Source organism: Hydra vulgaris, chromosome 03 (genome assembly GCF_038396675.1).
Source record: "Hydra vulgaris chromosome 03, alternate assembly HydraT2T_AEP".
In the NCBI taxonomy this organism is placed as follows: domain Eukaryota; kingdom Metazoa; phylum Cnidaria; class Hydrozoa; order Anthoathecata; family Hydridae; genus Hydra; species Hydra vulgaris.
In genome coordinates this window covers 16,275,001-16,295,009 of record NC_088922.1, presented here as the reverse complement: position 1 = coordinate 16,295,009, position 20,009 = coordinate 16,275,001, and the positions used below count along the sequence as shown (strand labels likewise).

General features: G+C 27.2%; 1 protein-coding gene across 1 annotated transcript in view; it reads right to left on the bottom strand.

The window, feature by feature from the left end:
- Positions 1-20,009, bottom strand: part of LOC100204245 (Golgi-associated PDZ and coiled-coil motif-containing protein) — a 30,404-nt gene that overhangs the window by 9,972 nt on the left and 423 nt on the right. The window contains exons 2-3 of the mRNA XM_065792480.1: positions 2,255-2,419; positions 104-279 (exon numbers count right to left, since the gene is read on the bottom strand). Coding sequence (XP_065648552.1) covers positions 104-279; positions 2,255-2,419 — 341 coding nt within the window. The remainder of the gene's footprint in view (positions 1-103; positions 280-2,254; positions 2,420-20,009) is intronic.

The window sequence follows — 20,009 nt, the reverse complement described above, 5'->3', positions numbered from 1 at the left end:
TATATAAATAATCTCTAAATGAGTCTTCAAATATGTCATAGAACTTTAAAAAATATATATATAATTATTTAAATCATTTTTTAATTTAGTTAATTTCCATTACCTTCCGGCAAGTTCTTTTTCTAAATATTTTGCAGCAAGTCTAGCTCCACAAACTTCCCCTTGAATCTGTGTAATATACTTTCGAAGAGCATCATTTTCTTTCTTAACTATTTTGATTTCTTCGGTTACTTGAGATTCTTTTATTGCATTTTGACGAAATTGAGTTAGATCATTTTCCTGAAAAGTTTAAAATGTTTTAAATAAAAAAAAAATATTTATTTGCATTTATATTTAGTTATATTCTTAAAACGAGTTATTTAGAATGTTTACAAGTGTATAACTCATCATGATTATTCAGATTATTTATTTGTTATATTGATATATTGATTTATATGTTATATTGATATAATGATTTATTTGTATATTGATTTAAGATTTATTTTTTATATTGATATAATGTTGACATCATCATCATCATCATCATCATCATCATCATCATCATCATCATCATCATCATCATCATCATCATCATCATCATCATCATCATCACCATCATCATCATCATCATCATCATCATCATCATCATCATCATCATCATCATCACTATCATCATCATCATCATCATCATCACTATCATCATCACTATCATCATCATCATCATCACTATCATCATCATCATCATCATCATCATCATCATCATCATCATCACTATCATCATCATCATCATCATCATCATCATCACTATCATCATCATCATCATCACTATCATCATCACTATCATCATCATCATCATCATCATCATCATCATCATCATCATCATCATCATCATCATCATCATCATCACCATCATCATCACTATCACTATCATCATCATCATCATCATCACTATCATCATCATCACTATCATCATCATCATCATCATCATCATCATCACTATCATCATCATCATCACTATCATCATCATCATCATCATCATCATCATCATCATCATCATCATCATCATCATCATCATCATCATCATCATCATCATCATCATCATCATCATTATCATCATCATCATCATTATCATCATCATTAATAGTGATGTACCAAAGGCAAAGGCTGATTGAGGCTAATGATAGGGTTTAATGTATGCATATAAAGGTAATATATTAATATTAGGTACTCAATTTACATATAAAAGGTGTGCCTATGCACCAATTTGGATTGGCTTATGAGACAATGTAGATTAATCAACTAATGTCATCGGCCATTTATTTAGTCGATGGTTAAGCCAACTAATTCGTTGCTGGTTACCAATGGCATAGGTTAGTAGGCTGAGTCACTGCTGATGTATAGGCACATGTCATATATGTATTTTACATCCCTATTATTATTATGATGCCCTTATATAAATTCATTAAAACCTATTAATAGCCAAAATCGCTATTTGCCATCAGTACATCACTAATCATTAGTATAATTATCATCACCATGAAGCTTCAATTTCCCCTTCTAGCTGTTTCTCTTATATAAATATTATATTTTTACAAGAATACCTTACTTGAGAACAAATGTCTTTTTATTATTGCGAGAAGTCAATGTAAAAAGGTGCTTTCTGGTGCTAAGCTCAACTATTCTCAGTTAACTAATCTTGTATCTTATCACAGATGTTACATTTTGAGACTTTCATAAAATCTTCAACAGAACCATAACTTAAGTAAGTCTAACATTCCATCTCTAATTCATGTGTCTGATCTTATTACTTCTCTCCAAAATAAGGCAGTGTTGTTTGCATAGAACTTATTCTCTAATTTGACTCTTAAATCTAATAGCCATACCCTTCCAGCCATTCTAGTTAAACTGATCAACCTATTGTTAGACATCCAAATTACTCTGGATTTGGATGCTAAAGTTAATTCTCAATTTCAACTTTTGACAACTTTTGGTTGAGACAACATTTCCATCATAGTATTAAGTGCTAAATAAGTGGTTCCAGTATTTGCCAGTATTTAATAAATAGTAAATATATGCATAAATTTATAATATATAAAGCATTATAAATATTTTTCTAACCCCGGCTATCAACCACTCATAAATCCTATAATTTTGCCATGGTCAGGTTTGTAAAAAATATATTTTTAGCCAGGACCGGAACCTCGGTCACTTACTAATACATATAAGTTCAAACAAAAAAAAAAGCTATTACACACTATTTAAAATAAATTCTTACTAGTTTAGTTTTGATAATCTGTAAATCTGCAGCATTTTCACCTTTTGAATGTAGCTGAAGCTGAACAGAATGTAACTGAAGTAGTGAGTTTTTGACTTCCTTTTCTAGTATTGTTACAGTGGCCCTGGCTTCACTTAATTCAGTGCGCAGACCAATTAACTCTGCCTAGATAAAACCTTTAAATTAATTATTAATTCAAAAACTGATTTGAAATCAAAATATATGGACTAGGAAAAATGAGGTCGGGAATAATTTGCCGACCTCAATCTTTTAAAGGTTGGCATCAGGTCAGCAAAAAAAGTTTGATACAAAGGTCTTACTATAAAACATAGAAACAAGGTCGGCAATTTTTTGCAGACCTCAAATATATTAAGGTCGGCAGTTATGTCAGCGTTGCCAAATGCCGACCCTAATTCCAAGGGTTGTATATATATATATATATATATATATATATATATATATATATATATATATATATATATATATATTTATATAAAATATCAAGCATAAAACAGTTGTTCAAAATTATTTATTCAAAATTATTAGTAAACTCATTATAGTATAAAAACTTCATTTTTTGATTTTTTATACAAAACAGAAAATGAAGTTGAACACACAGTTATAAACAAAACAAAACACAGTAATAAAATACATCATTTTTTTGATCTAATTGGTTTTTTAAAAGACACTAAAGCTTTAAATTTTTTTGAATAAAGCAGACCAGTTATTATCATTTATATTAAAAAATTTATATTTAGTATTTATTCAAATTTTTTCCCAATGGTTTTTATAATTTTTAAATGAATATTTAAGTCTTTAAAACCCTTGCTAAATTTATTTTATAAAAACTTTAACGTAAGTTATATTATTATTTATAGAAAGCAGTACTATTTATTACTTTATTAAATTGAGTTTTGATATGTAATGTTTGTTTTCGCACTAAAGTTTTTTGCTATCAAATGTGTTTATAAAACTAATCATAAAAAAAGTTTTAAAAAATTATCAAAAAAAATACATATTTATATAAATGAAATTATCTATAATATCATTTGATAATATTATTAAAAAGGGTTTGTTGAAAACAATCATTATACTTAATTTGTTACAATGTAACAAGCAAACATAATAATATATGTAATTAATATATTTATAATTTATAAAACACTTCTTTCCTTAAAGTAAATTTTTTTGTTAGGTTTTGTCAGACATGCCTGCTAAACCTAAGTATTTATCAGGCAAATTGTCTGGAACAAAAAAGTTCATTACTTCGAGCCCTGATATAAATATATACATACATATATATGTGTATATATATATATATATATATATATATATATATATATATATATATATATATATATATATATATATATATATATATATATATATATATATATATATATATATATATATATATATATACATACACAGCGCCATACCCAGTGATACTTGTTAAATTGTTTTTTAATATTGCTTACACGTCTTTTTTTTCAAATTAAATTAATTTTTGTAAAAAATATATACACCACATTTGTAAATTAATTTAATTTTTTGTTAAAAAAAACAGATAAAGAACTTTTTTTTTTAAATAAAAAACTTAAAATAAATATGATTTTGAAATTTTATTTTAATAAAATTTAATTTTAATTTTGAAGGAATGTAAAATGGTTTGGTAATACTTCTTAAAAAAATAATTATTTCCTTTTTATTTGCAATTAATTTATTGTGTGAGAATGTTAAGATTTTTTGAGAGTCTCAACCATAGATTTAATTGTGTAAAAGCAACAAAAAAACTTTAAAAATTTAAAATTACGTTAAGGAGTCGTCCACAAATTACATCACCCTATTTTTGACAGTTTTAGACCCCCTCCCCCACCATAAGTTTTGTAATAACCCATAAGTTCCTTATGAGTTATTACAAAACCACAAACCCCTCGCCTATGACATATCAATAAAACTCATGTCATATGACATGAGTTTTCTTTATAAGCACAAATTTTCAAATAACTATTTTAGATTTCTTCAGCAATTTTCATTAAAGTTATTGTTTAAAAGATTTTGGTTTAAAATTAAATTAAACTACAACTCAAATTTTTAAAATATGTTAACGATGCAACTGAATCATTTATTTCAGAAACTTATCAAGTGCACTTTTTTCAATTTTTGGACAACTAAAAAAATTTCCAAATTTTAAAATTAGTTAAGAAATTGGCTTGGGAAAAAATTTAAAGTGTTTCTTTAAAATTTTAAAAATTCTATTTTTTATACAAAACATTTTAAAAGTATTCGTATTTGACGGATTTCTGCAATAAAATAAAACTTTTTACCTAAAAAAAAAGTTTTTGATTACAATATTGAAAAGCAGTGGTAGGTTATAAAAAAAAAAGAGCATATTATCTTCATTTCAATTAAAAAAATTTGAAAAAATTTATTAAAAAACAAAGAAAAAAGTTGAAATACCAGTTAAACAAAGAATACAAAATTAAGAAATAATCAAAAACAACTGAGATAACATAAAACATACTATAACATAAAACATAATGTATATGCATATAGGCCAAGCCTATTGTTTGAGTTTTTATTCTACTCATCTTCATACACTATATTGATGCTGGAGGCAGCTTGGTTTTTAAGCCACTGAAGGATTTTATCATAAAAATACTCACAGCCTGTAGTATACTTGGCAAACTTCTTCAGGTCATTAATTTACTTCTTGTTGATCTCTTTTTTCAAGATGAACATGCAATCACTTGGAGCTCCGGAACTGCAGAATATTTTTTGAGTGTGAATAATGAAGAGGCAAAACTGTCAATAAAGTGTTTAGTAACCACTTTTTCTCTATCAGTTTTAAATACTGTCTTTCTTTCGAATCCTGTCTTACCTTTGAATTCAAGGAAACCTGTCTTTCTTTTGAATTTCCCTCCCAGAAGTTTTATCTTCTGATTTGACAGTCTCCTAGTGAAAATATGGCCACCAAGTATTTAAAGCATAGATTATGCCATTTAATAATGGTAAGTAGTAAAGGGCCTTGATTTACTTGATTTAAGAATCATATCAGCATACTGATTTGATGTGTAAACTCTGACAACTCTTCGCAAAACACATTTGATGCAGCCAAAATCTTCATCATAGTATAAGAATAAGTTGACCTTTGACTGAGAAGAAATGACCCTTGACTGAGAAGTGACAGTTTGAACATTCCTCTATTACAAAGATTCATCAAGAATCTCACCATACAATAATTTTTATTTTTCTCTGAAAGGCCATCACTGAAAAAAATTAGATGCTTAGTTCCACAAGCAACTTCAGTTTTCAAATAATTATTATTGTTCCACAAGCAACTTTAGTTTTCAAATAATTATGAATTATGAAGCAAAAAAACCTCTGAGAATTTATCAGCCTCACTTTTGTGTTAAATGTACACTTTAAGGAAGGGTTGAATAACTAGGGGGAATAGATTCAATATTAAAATTTATTGATTGGGTTGTTGTAATTGTGGTGATATGTGGAGATGTGTTCAAGCTAACGTAGATTGGGAGGTGTGGTCAATAGATTAGGGGTGGGGTTGAGGTGGTAATAATATTTTTATACTTTTTAAGTTTTAATTCTTAAGAAATCATTATTTTTAAACATATTTTTATATCTTGTTTACACTAGAGAACCGGAATACAAATTTACTGCGTAGTGTTAACTGTATTTATTTTTTTACTGTACTGTATTTTTTAAATTATTTTTCTGCTGTTTTTTCATCAAACAATAGTCGCTACTAAATGCTTAAAACCAGTACTCCAAGTAAGACAGGATGGGGTGATATGCCAGCCCGCCACCTTTTAAAGCATAAAATATATAACAATGATAAGATGGTATTTTGAAAATACTGAAATCCAATCCGTTAGGCTTTTTTCCCATTTCGAGCACTGCTTCAAGTAGTCTATTGGTTCAAGTAATCTATTAATTTTTTGCTGCTAAAAGAACTGAATTTCTAATGGATGATTCATTCAGTTCTACTAATATTGGATCAGGCTTTGTTTTGCCTTTTGATCTAAGTCTTCTAGTATAAACTGGTTTAACTTCTGATGCCAATAAAATTCAAAAACATTCGCTATCATTTTTTCATCTTCATTTTTCCAAGTTGTCAGATCTGTTTGGGTTGATTCTGGAATTCTGAACACAATTAAATTTCTTTTTCTTGTCTCTCTATCATGCAGATTGTTAATAGTTACAATTTGCACCCATTCGTTGCCAATACTGGCAAAAATTACTGATTGCTAAGATTTACTTATATCATCCTTTAAACTTGCAATGATTTTCATAATTTTTGAACTATCAAACAATATAGAATATAGATGTTCTATATTGTTTGATAGTTCTATGAGATACTTTGAAACTTTTCCACACCATGTTTGTAACAGTTTATATACAGGAGTCCAAAAAGTAGCCAGTTTACTTGATTTAAAAAATTGCTTTCCAGTTCCATTACCATTTAATCTTTTTCTTTGTTGCAAGGCTACCACCCTTAACAGTATATTACTTCCTGTTCTGAACTTTTTCATATTAAGCTTTTTATTAATACAATAAAATTGGAGTTTTTTTGATATGTTTTCTTTCACCAATGTATGCACTGAGGTTATTGCAGATAACTGTTTTAGTAATAAATTTAAAATTTTAGTGAAAATTTTATTGTATTTTTTATTGGTTCTTTAAAATTACCCATCAAAGAAAAATGTTGAGGAAAATTGACCAAGAGTGTGTTGCTCTTACAAGACAACCCGCTGGTTCACAAGAGCAGAGTTCCAAATGCTTTGAATCACAAGCGTATCCACCCTACCAAAGTTTCTACAGTTTTCAATACTGGTATTGAAAACCGGTACTCAACTCAATTTTTCTAATACCAATACTGTTTCCCAATACTGCTTTTTTACGGTTTTTGAAATTTGAATAATTTGAACTTAATAAAGATAGCAATTTGCATTAATGTACTTTTTGTGTTTAAATTTTAAAAATGAAAGACAAAAAATAGAAGTTATTTTGTTATGTAAACCATAAGTTTGTTAAATTTTTTTAATAATCAGTTACTTTTTGGTATTGTAATAATTGCAACACTACAATTCCCCTTAAACAAATTGTATAACTATTTTTGGAAAAGTATTAGCGATTGCAACATTACAATGCACATTATTTACGCATGAAGAAGTTCATGAATGAAGGTATATAATAGCTGTAGCGTTAACTTAAGTTTTTATAATAATATATAATAATAGTTTATATATAAGTATCAATAAATTGTTTAGTATTATAAAAATTATACATTTAATTATAATACTTAATATATCTACTTATATTAACTAGAAAGTCTGGACCCGTAAACAGGTCATGATAGGTCTGATTCACACCTTCCACTTATTTCTTACTTGTTTTCAATGTTACAGAAAATGGTAGAAGTAATGATCTTTGCTTCATAAGTGATCTAATTTAACCTTTTTCTTTTGAGTTGTTCAAGTACTTTATGCTTACAGCATAGCGAAGTCGCTATATATAAAAGTTGACTTTATTTTTGAATCTTTTGGTCTATAACATCAAAGCCTTTGTTTCCATGTGCAGCCTTTGGAAATAGGAAAAATGAGGTTGGTAATAATTTATCGACCTTAATCTGTGTGAGGTCGGCAGAAAAATTGTAAAACAAAGGTTTAACCATATAACATAGAAACAAGGTCAGCAATTTTTTGCCCACCTGAAACACTTCTAGGTTGGCAATTAGGTCGGCATTGCTAAATACCGACCCTAATTCCGAGGGTTGCATGTGTGTGTGTGTTTTTTTTTAACTACAAGCTTTTAAACTTGGTTCTGTTTTATTATTTATCTTTATTTTATTTATTAATGCGGCAGAAATTTAAAAAAAAAAATAAAAATAAGCAAATATATTGACCTACTTTAGAGCTGTTAATGTATGCCAACATATTTATTTCAGCATTCTTCAGAGTCATATTTTACTAATGCGGAAAATATTTAGCAAAAAGTATCCAGAATATACGTTGCTTTGAGTTTGTCTTAAATTTGCGTTAAAATTATTAGTTTTAATTGACAGAATTTATTAACTTTAATCAAAAAAATCTGAACCCATAAAACAGGTCATGATAGGTCTGAATCATACCTCCCACTTATTTTTAACTCATTTACAATAGGTTACAAAAGATGGTAGAAAGTAATGATCTTAGCTTCTTTAGAGATCTAATTTAACGTTTCGTTAGAAGCTACGCAGGAGAACAACTGATAATTGCAACTAAGCGCATTAAGCAGTAACTAAGTGCATTAAATTTATAACTTACAAACAATTTATCTGTAAAAAAATAATTTTAAGTTATAATAAAACTCAAAAATACAATTAATATTTAGATACACAAAAATATAATAAAGTTAAAAAATGAAAAATAAAAATAAATAAAAAGTAAAAAACTACTTTCAAATAATTATTTTTAAGTTTTTAAGACATTTTTTGTATTACGTAAAGTTATAACTTATTATAACTTTATACAAAAAATGTCAAAAACATCAAAAACAACATTGCACTAACTAATTTTTTTTTCAAGTCATATTTCGGTCTAATTTGTATTGACTGTCATCATACATAAAATACCAACTGAAAAAGCACTACAGAATAAAATATTAAAAATCATAAAGAAGTGATTATAAAGACGATAAAATTTGTTTAAAAAAAATAATGATTTTCTTAAACAATAGTCTTCAGCTAATTGAGACAACATTTACCCTGTTATCCCTGTTAAGTAGTACCGGGGATTGTTTAATCTCCTTAGATGTTTGCGCATAATTAATTTCAAGCATAAATAATTTCATTTCATTAATTTTTAGGTTATATATACCTATTATTTGATTTGTTTACATTTAAACTGTTAAATTTGACGTCAATAAACTGCCCAACAAATCTTAATCATTATATCTAAGTACATTAAATTAGACTTTTAATATATAGCCAAATACACGTTAGCAGATTATATTTTAGCCAATTATATTTGTATTAACTAAGCGCATTAAATAGTAACTAAGCGCATTAAACGTTAAATTAGAGTATTAATATTAAGTAAATAATATACAAGTAAGCAGGGATACGAAGTCCGGAGTTGAAGTCCATGGAGTCTCTATTTTAGCCTGGAGTCCGGAGTCTTAGGAGTCCATAAAAATTTTAGGACTCCGGGACTCTTTTTTTTTTTTTTTAACTAATATGCTTAAAAAAGACCTGACGATCTTGTCCCAAATCATTAAAAAAGAGCATTTGACCGGGATGCTAACCTCCTTTTTTACCAATTTTATTTATTTAGCCAGATTGAGTATCGGTTCGAATGTCACGTCTTGTTAAGAAGCGTTACGCAGCTCGCATTTTACGTGAGAACTGGCTATTTGCCTACCCTTTCAGTAGCTTTACGTTGAACCAAAAATTTTTTCGTTTAGAATATTTAAATTATCTTTTGATATTGTTTATATGACGTTTATTCAGAAAATATTAAGTAAAAGCATTTGTGAACTAATAGGTTTTTCGTTAAAGAAACAGTTTGTTTAATAATTTTTTTTTTGTTAAAAATAGTTAAAGAAAATAAAGTGATTTAAGTTTAAACTTTTCATCATATTTCATTATAAGTTTTATATTTCTTAAATGTAAAACTTTTAATGAAACCCTTAATGTTTATTTTATATTCAACGATTTTTGTTTATTTATTTATAGTTAAAAAAAACAACCTTTTTTTATTCCATTAAGAAAGTACTTATGATGAACTGACCTACAGACATTTTCATCGTACAAATAAAATGTTGAATGGATGTAAAGTAGTATGCTTCTAATGTCTTGTAACCGAAAAAAGTAAAAGTAATGAATTATACTGTAAAGAAATTACATGTGCCGCAAATGCTCGCATTAGCAACCTTATACGACATTTATCTAGAAAACACGCGGAGCTCGTCATTACGTTAAAAAAAGAAAAATTTGAAAAACAATTAGAAGAAAAGAATAAGAAGCAAAAACATACAGCCATCAAAGGCAGCACTTCACAGCAATCCATATTAAAGTGTTTTGTATCGCAGCAAATCAATTTGCATAAAGCAAAATATGAGTTTTTAGAAGCCTAAAACCAGCTGGTTTTGATTGAAAGTCTTTCATTCCAGGTTCAAATTATTTTTTCGTTAATATTTATTAATTAATTTCAAAAAAAATCTAAAAAACTATGTGTTTTTTTTTGTCATTTTTTAATAAAAATTTATTATTCTAAAAACAATTTCTATAGGCGTTTAATCGGGAACCTATTCAAAAGCTTTGTGGAAAAGTTGCATCTCATTTTGGATTTAAAATAAATAGAGATAATATGAGAATTCAAATTAGTGATCTTGCCAAAAAGCATTGCAACAAATCAAAAACAAATTATCGGAAAGGCTAATTTATTTAAAAGTCGATTCTTCATCTTGGCATATGCGCCACTATCTTGGTATAAATGTGCAATACTCAAACATTGATTAAATTGTTGTCATCAATCTTGGCACTATCGATACGAAGGGAAAACAAACGGCAGAATACACTAAAAAAGTTATTGAGAATTGTTTAGATAAGTTTGGAATCAACAAAACTAATATTTTAGGCCTCAGTGTTGACAACACAGCAGTGAGTAACACATATTTTGAAATTCATTAATATTTTTTTTAAATAAAGAAAACTGTAAATTAAATTGATATTAAAATTAAGATTTTAAATAAAAAAATTCAAAAAATAAACTTTTTTGATAAAACCGTATATTCACTAAATTTTCAGTTAACTATTGAAATTCTAATTAATATATTTAGGTGAATATAAAGTTGGTGTGCGACTTCGGCATCAGCGCCATTGGGGAAATCAAAAATGACGAAGGCGATCTTTCAGTTGAAACTGATGAGTTTGACAAAGATGGTCAAAATAAAGCAGACAATGCGGCAGCAGTCTTGGCAAGTGGAGTTGCCGGTAGTATGAACGTTATACATCTTCTAAGATGTGCTGTCCACACTTTACAGCCAGACGTGAATGATGCATTGGAGAGGCCCACAATAAAAAAATTCCTAAGCCATGCAAGAGAAGTTGTCAAAACTGCAAGAAATTCTAAGTGGATTGACTTCTCCAGAGACCACGCTTCACATCTCGCTCCAATACTAGATCTGGCTACCCGTTGGTCTAGCCAGTTCAATATGATCGAGAGGCTAATTCAGGTAAGTTATAATTTATATATCTTCTAAGTTTTAATTAAAGTGTATAAACCAGTTTTCCAACCGATATAGTATAAATCCAATTAGTTCAATGTTAATGACATTTATATTATTTAATAACTTGTAAAATTAAGTTTATGTAAATATTTCTTAAATAATCAGCTTTACTTAACTAGTTGATAACGTAATACATATATTTAATGAATTCTTCTGTTTTTCTAGATTCGACCAGTAATTCAAAACCTGAATATGCAAAAAGAAGCTCCTAAAGAATTTAATGTGCAACCATATTATTGGGGGATGTGGGAAGAATTGAGAGACGTATTGCATATGGCATGCGATCTAACTATCTGTCTTCAGTGTGAAAATATTACCGCAAGCGAATTCCTTTTTGATTGGAATTCAATAAAGTGTGAACTAGACGGAAAAGACAGTGACTTAGCCAGAGATTTCCAAATAGGAATGAATAATAAAAAAGCGCACTGCGCAAAAATTTGTTGTTACCGGCAGTAGTTTACGTGGATATTAGGCATGGCTGTATGCTAACAGTGACTGAAGATATGGTTGCTTTTTTAAATCAAATTGCAATTATATATACAGTTTTGAAAAATTAACTTTAAAAAATACATATTCAAAAACTTATAAATATTTCTATAGATAGCTGCAGCTGATGGACTTTGGAAAATTAATTACAAACTGATTCAACTGGCTAATAAAAATAAGAATGATGAACTCGACAAAACTAAAAGTAGTAGCGCGCAACTCTTTTTCAGTTCATGTTGCCGACATTAGTTTAGAAAACGAAGAGGATGCTTCACCAGTCGCAAAGCGACGACCAAATTTATTTATGCTGTGTAAACAGGAGATTGAAAAGAATTGTTCAAAAGAACAAATGCAGGTTCAACTAGACGTAATTGAAAAGTTTCGAAAAGCTCTAAAAACAATTCCGGAAATTTGATCAATGTTTAAAGGTGCCTCCTCCAACTTAGACGAATTTTTAAAACTTAACCCATTAAAAGCAATTTAACAGTTCCCTGAGGTTTTACGGGATGCTTACTGAGTCGCTTTGTAGCTACCCATATTTCAAGTCAGTGTTGAGCGGCTGTTTTCAGTTTTAAAGCACATGACACCAGATCATCGTATTCGATTTACATCTGAGTTAATTGACGATATGCTTTTTTTACGAACAAACGAGTTTTTTATTTGAATACTTTTTAACAACGTAGATATTCTAATATTTTGTTCTTGTAACTTTATAATTTAGAGTGTAATTTATGTAAATAAACATTTAAATCTTTTTATAATTTTATGATCATATGTTTTCAAATAAACTGAGAAATTGAGAATAAAATAATACAAAATAAATAAAAGTTATCTTTGGAGTTGTATTATTCTTATTAATTGTGATCCAGCAAAAGCGAGGCAAATCGATTTAAGCAGTAAAGCAAATCGACTAGATTTAAGTAGTGGTTGCGCTCGGCTGCATAAACCTACAGATCCCTTATTTTTCCTAACAAGTAAGAGATCCGTGGTTCAAACCCACCTTTGGTCAAGTTATGCGACATCGGTTAGGAAGGAAGAGTGAATTCCTGTTAATTGTTTTTCCGAATAGACCGAATAGACTACTTAGGAAACCTAAAAAATATATATATATTATTTATAATAAAAATATTATTGGTACCCTATCACTTTTCTGGCATTTATACATAAAAAATCCAGATAATAAAAATCCTTATTTAATTTAAGAAAAAAAATTTTGGAATCCGGAGTCTGGAGTCGGAGTCCATGCTTTTTGAGCACGGAGTCCCAGAGTCCCAAAAAATCGATGGAACTTCGCATCCCTGCAAGTAAGTAATGTAATTTTATTTGTGTTATATTTATTTTACATTATATATATAACCAATTAAAAACAAGTACAAAAAAAAAACATGCCAAAATAAAGCTATTCTGTGTGGAAGTATTTCATAAAATCATACAATTCAGTTAGTGAAGCAAAATGTACCGTGTGCAATTCTTTCATAAAATGCAAACGTTCGAGCACATCTGGTCTGATTACCCACATAAAAACTATCCATAATATAACATTAAAAAATAAGAAGTTAGATGAAAGATGTTGCAGATGTTCCAAAAAAACAAATAAAAGTAAACAGATGCTTTAAACGTGAAATCTTGGCTGAATTGCTAGCAAAATATATCATAAAGAATGGCATGTCTTTAAGAACAATTACAAAACCCAATGCAGTACATGAGTTTATTTAGAAATGTGGTTTCCAAATGCTAAAAAGTCAAACCACAGTTGCAAAACTAATAATGTCATTTTACGAGATAAAAAAACAAGAGCTGTGTGATGAAATTTCTGTTTTGAAAAAATGTGGTGAAAAGTTCAGCATAACAGTTGATGAATGGATTGATAACTTCATTAAAAGGTATATAAAAGTAACTCTTCACAATAAAGTTGCTTATAAATTGGGTCTCGTTACAATTGATGGCTCCTGTAATGCCACAGGAACCATCAATTTTAAATCAATTGCCACAATCATGGTGTTTATCTATCCGTAACCAATATTTTCTACAAAAATGTACTTACCAGCGACAACCAAACATGTTAGAGTGACAAATCAAATGAAGAAGATGCCAATGAATATGATAATGCAAACGATTCCAAAGAACTTCTTTTTAATCTTACGTTGGAAGAAAATAATGATTCAGATTGTGATTATAATGACAATGATTATCTTAAGAGATTGAACCACAGCAACATTTTTAATGATATCATAGAGAAAACTGCTCATGGAAGCAGCAACAGAACATTTAGAGATGACATCAAGTTTGTATTGAAAAATTCACATAAACCGATTAAATTTTTTAAATTGTCAAGTGTTTGTAGCTCCATATTGCAAAAGCATCTTTTCGAACAAGAAAATAAAAAAAAACTGATGCTAAAACTTGACATTAAAACTCGGTGGAACTTTTTGGTTCCCATGATTTTAAGATTGCAATCTTAAAATCATGGGAACCAATAAGTGAAACCATGCATTCAAAAAACAGTTTTGGACATTGGAACAAATAGTTTTTTATAAGAAAGTTGATTTTAAAGTTTTAGAAGATATTTTAAAAGTGTTAAAACCTATTGAATTGGCTGTTAAGGAGCTAAGTATGGATAATTCAATTACTCTGACCAGTGAAGGTGTTCACATGTTTTTGTTCAAAAATCTTTCTGAACAAATGTCTAACTTAAGTGTAGTGATGCTAGAATCCCTCAAAAAGCAATGTAATGAGTGATGCAACAAGTATTAAGTGTCACTAATGAGATATTTGCAAACCCCAATTCAAATATGTCACAAAATAATGATGGCTTCAAATATTTATATAAGTCAGCAATTATTCAATATGTAAAAAATATAGTTAAACAAAATTTTACCAAAATATTGAATAGCGTTAATGTCAAATCATCAAATGAAAAAGTTGCTGAAGCCAATAATAAACTTAAGACTCAGTTAAAACAACCCTTAACAAAAATGGTTTTTTTCCAACCCAAGATTAGTTGTTCTGATCCATTTTCAGAGATATTAAGGAAATTTAAGCAGTTTGAAGCAAAAGCAAATTTGAACATCAAATTTAAATAAGATCGATGCTGCTCTCAAAACAATTCAGCTCACATCAACATCCAGCGAAAGAACTTTTTCGGTTGCTGGTAACTTTTCAACTAAGCTTCAAAGCTGAATGAATTTTGATATATTAAATACATTAATATTTTTAAAATACTTTTTTTTTAAACGTTAAATTATTGAGTTACTGCTTGATAAAAATTTTTTATTATTTCAAATAATACATTTATTACATACAATAGAAAAAGGAAAAGGTGTAAATTTTATTTTTATTTTTTATTTTCATAAAGTTTTTTAAGGATTTGGCTAAATATTTTTTATGTTTTTTATAAATACTGCGCAATACCTGTTTATACCAGTATTAAACTATTTTGAATACAGAAAACCAGTATTATAATTTTCCGGTATTTTGAAAACTCTACACCCTACAGTCCAGATCTGGCACCAAGTGATTTTTATTTGTTCCCCACTTTGAAAAAAGACTTAAGGGGAAGAAGCTATAAGTAACTACAGAGAATAAAACAGCAATACTCTATGAACGGAAAGGAATACTATACGAAGTAGAAAATTTAAATTAAATAAACTAAAAAAAATTTGAAAATTTTGTCAAAAAAACAATATTTATCTTAATATTTTACCATTTTTGTTTTCTTTTCTTTTAGGGTGTTTGTTATTTTCCACAACCAAAATTGATAAAAGAAAGGAAGAAATCAGATAAGAATATAACAAAAATAAAAACATTATTTGATATAAAATTTATTTGCGCCTTTTGTCAGTCAATATGTTAAGGAAATATTTTATTATTTGTGCTAGAAATACGAACAATTTTCAAATTTCATATTTCAAATATTTTTGTTAAACTTTACTGTTTTAATCAATGCACAGGAAAGTGAGAAAACTAATTGCTATTTATTTGTAAATTTTTATTTTTTAACAAATTTGTTTATTATAAAAAAAAAAAAAGTCATTAATACTAATATTCAAATATAAAACATTTGGTTGTTTTCACTACCCCTATTGAAATAGTCTGCACTTTCATTGGATTCTCCAAATGGTGCATTAAATCCCAATAGTTAATTTCTGACAAAATATAGTTATTGAGGATGCTCCAAAAACTTTTGGGCTAATGCATTGTTAATTTACTGAATTATTTTAATGAAATTTTCAACCTACTTAAAACTATTTTTTTTAAGCTTTTAAATACATTTTTTTAAACAGAGAATTGTTATATTCATTCATCTCTAGTAACTCGTATTAACATTGGAAATTGGGAAACAATTTCAGACAGGGATCAAATGTGGTAAATATATTTATAAAAGAGGCCATGCTATTATTTTATTTAAATTTTTTCATCATTACAAAATTTATTAAACTTAATAATATATTTTACAAATAAATAGCAATTTATTTTTCTATCAAATAAGTATTGAGAAAAAACATAGCAAATATAGCAAAAACATTTTTAAAAGCGAAAGATGTGAAAACAAATTAACATAAGAAAATAAATTAACAAAATTTCTCATAGTTTCTAACGTACATAGCAAATTAGTTTCTTAATTATACTAACTGATAAAAATTGTGAATAAATTGCATATCAAAACTTTAAATTGTTGTTAAATTGTTACAAAATATAATATGTTTTTTCCTAAACTTTTATTAAATTTGGTAGCTAAAAATAACAACCACCTAAAAAAAAAAGAATACAAAAGTTGTATAAAAACTTTATAAAAAATTTTTTTTAATAAATTTTCTTTTTTAATTAAATTTTTTTAGTTTATTTAATGACATTTTGATATTTCATTACAATTGTTTTCGTAAAAACTTGAAACAAAATGAATTACGTCCAGAACTAATATTTTCTTAACTTTGCTTTTTTATAATTTTTTATAAATTATGCAACATTTTATATATAAAGTATCAACTTACTATTAATGATTGTTTAATAAAGAAACAAGTATTCTTCTTTTTATCAAAGAGTATAATATAATTTCTTTTACTTTTGTCTTATTTCAACAAGATTCTAAAAAAATAATGCTAGTTGAATTGCTTAATAAATAAAAAAATAAGAATTTTTTTAATGATTAAAGTTTATTTTTGTATGTAGTAAGTGACCGAGGCCCTGTCCCTGGCTGAAAATGAGACTTTTTGCAAACCTGGCTATGGCCCCAGCTAAATTGAATAATTTAGCAGGGGTTGATAGCTGAAGCTAGAAAAAAATTCTATAATACTTTATATATTATAATTTACTATTTATTAAATACTGGCATATTTTATAAATTTTGAAACTCTTATTTACTTTCAACAAGATTGTAAGCAACCACTAATAACTTATGAGTTACTTTAAATAGAGAATAAGTTAAAATGTATAAGTTGTATAAAAAAGGAAAACATGAAGATAGGTAAGAGTTATAAGGTTTTTTGGTTGTGCAAGGAAAAGAACTGGATTAATAAAAGTTTTTATAGCATGAAGGGACAGATACAATAAAAGGATGCAACTTGTTAAATAAGAGGCTAAATAAGAATGAGTTTTGGTTTATCATTATAATGATAGCTCATTTGAGCATTGACCATGATAGCATTTATAGAAAAAGAAAAAAATGCAACCTTACAACAATGGGAGAGTGGCTTAAGCTTGGCAGATAAAGCAGGTTTAGTTAGATTTACATTGTGCTTATAGACTTTGTCTGAGAGTAAAAAGGTTGTTATTCATCAATATAGGAATGCCAACATTATTGGAATACTTTTTTGAAGTAAATAAATGAGTTTTGCTGTCTAACAAAAATTGTGAATTTCAAGTCCAGAATTTAAATCTATAAGCCACTGCAAGCCTTAGGCTGTTACAGAGAGATCAGATTAAAAATCGGCTGCTTGTTCTAAGCAGTCAAAAAAAGAGTCTTTTTAGATAAAAAATTTTATGAAGATCAATATTGTAGATAAGAAACAATACAGGAGCCAAGATAGAACCTTGTGGTACCCTTAAAGTTACTTGAAATAAAGAAGAGTGTAGGCCCTCAAAAATAAATTTAATACAGCAGTTAGAAATAAATAAATTAATCTCAAAACCTTTATATAAAATGACTATAGTTAGAGGTTACTTTATATAAAATGACTATATTTAGAGGTCACACTGCTCACCTAAATCAGCAGTGAGCTTTACAGCATTTTTTTTTCTTTCTTCAAATAGTCACTTAAGTAGTGTTACTAAAACTTTTTTAACTTTTGAAATATTAGAGATAATTTTGTTCTGTAAAAAGAATGTAAACACCAATACAATGTTTTACCTTATGACATTAAATGAATTAATAAAAACTTTCTTTGATTTTAGATTTAATGTGGCAAATAAAGAACTTGGCTAAATTTTGAGAATTATTTGTCACATTTTATCCACAAAAAAAAAATTGAAAAATATATTTCAGATATTTATTATTAAATGATACAGATTTTACAACTACTATAAATACTCAAAATAATTTTATTTAAACCTAATTGTTAACTGAAACAGGCATTATTCAAGTTATTAAAGTTATTAAAACATTATTTAAGTTATTATAGCAAATCGCATTATTTTACTTATAAAGTATTTGAGGTCACATGATTGTTTTAAAACAAAAACAAAAATTTATGCAGTCAACTAGATAAATTTTTTCAAAATCAGTCAAGTTTGACTTTTCAAAAATATTATGTTTTTTATTTAAAACGAATAAAAAACATAATGAGTGAAAAAATTATCAAAGTCTGTAAAAATCTAGATAGAACAGACATTCGTTAATAAGTGTTCAAAATTTCAATCATCAACCATGTAGCTATGTCATTAAATCTTAGTTGGCCTAGTTGGCAGGTTTTTCGTAAAAATTACAAAAAACAGAAAAGTGATTCGAAATTATTAGCAATATTTTTACAATTTTTATTTTTGTTCTGTTAAATGTAAATATTTATTTAACAAGGAAAGATAGATCTTTTATATTTTTTTTCTTTGAAGATAAAAAAGTTTATAGAAAAAAAATACTATTATTTCAAAGTTAGTGAATTTTTATACTTTTTATGCAGAAATACTTTTATTTTGAAAAACTTGTGACATCAGGCTCATTTTTATATCGACTGAAACAGCCGTGACTCGCAGCAGAGTGCTGCTACATCGACTGAGGGTTTGGCACGGGGCAGCAATCTTTTCATTCATTATTCTTCGTTTTTTCTTCTTTTTCTAAAAAAGCCATATTGATTTGGATAAGAAAAAAAAGTTAAAAGGGAGGAAATGCTTACATAAATATGTTATAGTATATATATATATATATATATATATATATATATATATATATATATATATATATATATATATATATATATATATATACGCACACAGATATATACATATATTAGCTTTTTCAGAAACACAATAAGAAAAAAAAAGATTGCTGCTCCAGCCCAAACCCTAAGCTGATGTACTGTTATTATTATTATTTAATTATTTTTATTGCACTATTTATTTTTATTTTTATATGCACTAGTTTTTCATGTGATCCTTATTTAGCCAGTCGATGTATATATTATATATAATATAATATAATAAAAGTCTTTCAATATCCAGAAGTACCTGCCCAAACCCTTAGTCAATATATGCACAGAGGTTCTGCTTCAGTAATAAATTTTAGTAATAAATGTTAGTAAAAGTTTCTATTCTATTTTTTATTTTTATCTTCTTTTAAACAAAATTAACAAAACAAAATTTCTTAAATAAAAAAGATTTAGAAAAAAATTATATAGATTTCACTTTGAATAAAGAAATTCAAGATTTCAATTCAAAAAGATAGAAATATCTATTTTCAAATACTTTTATATTGAACTGTGTTAAAAATAAAACTGTAAACATTGTAAAATCTAACAAATATAAATAACTATATTAAACTTATTTTAAG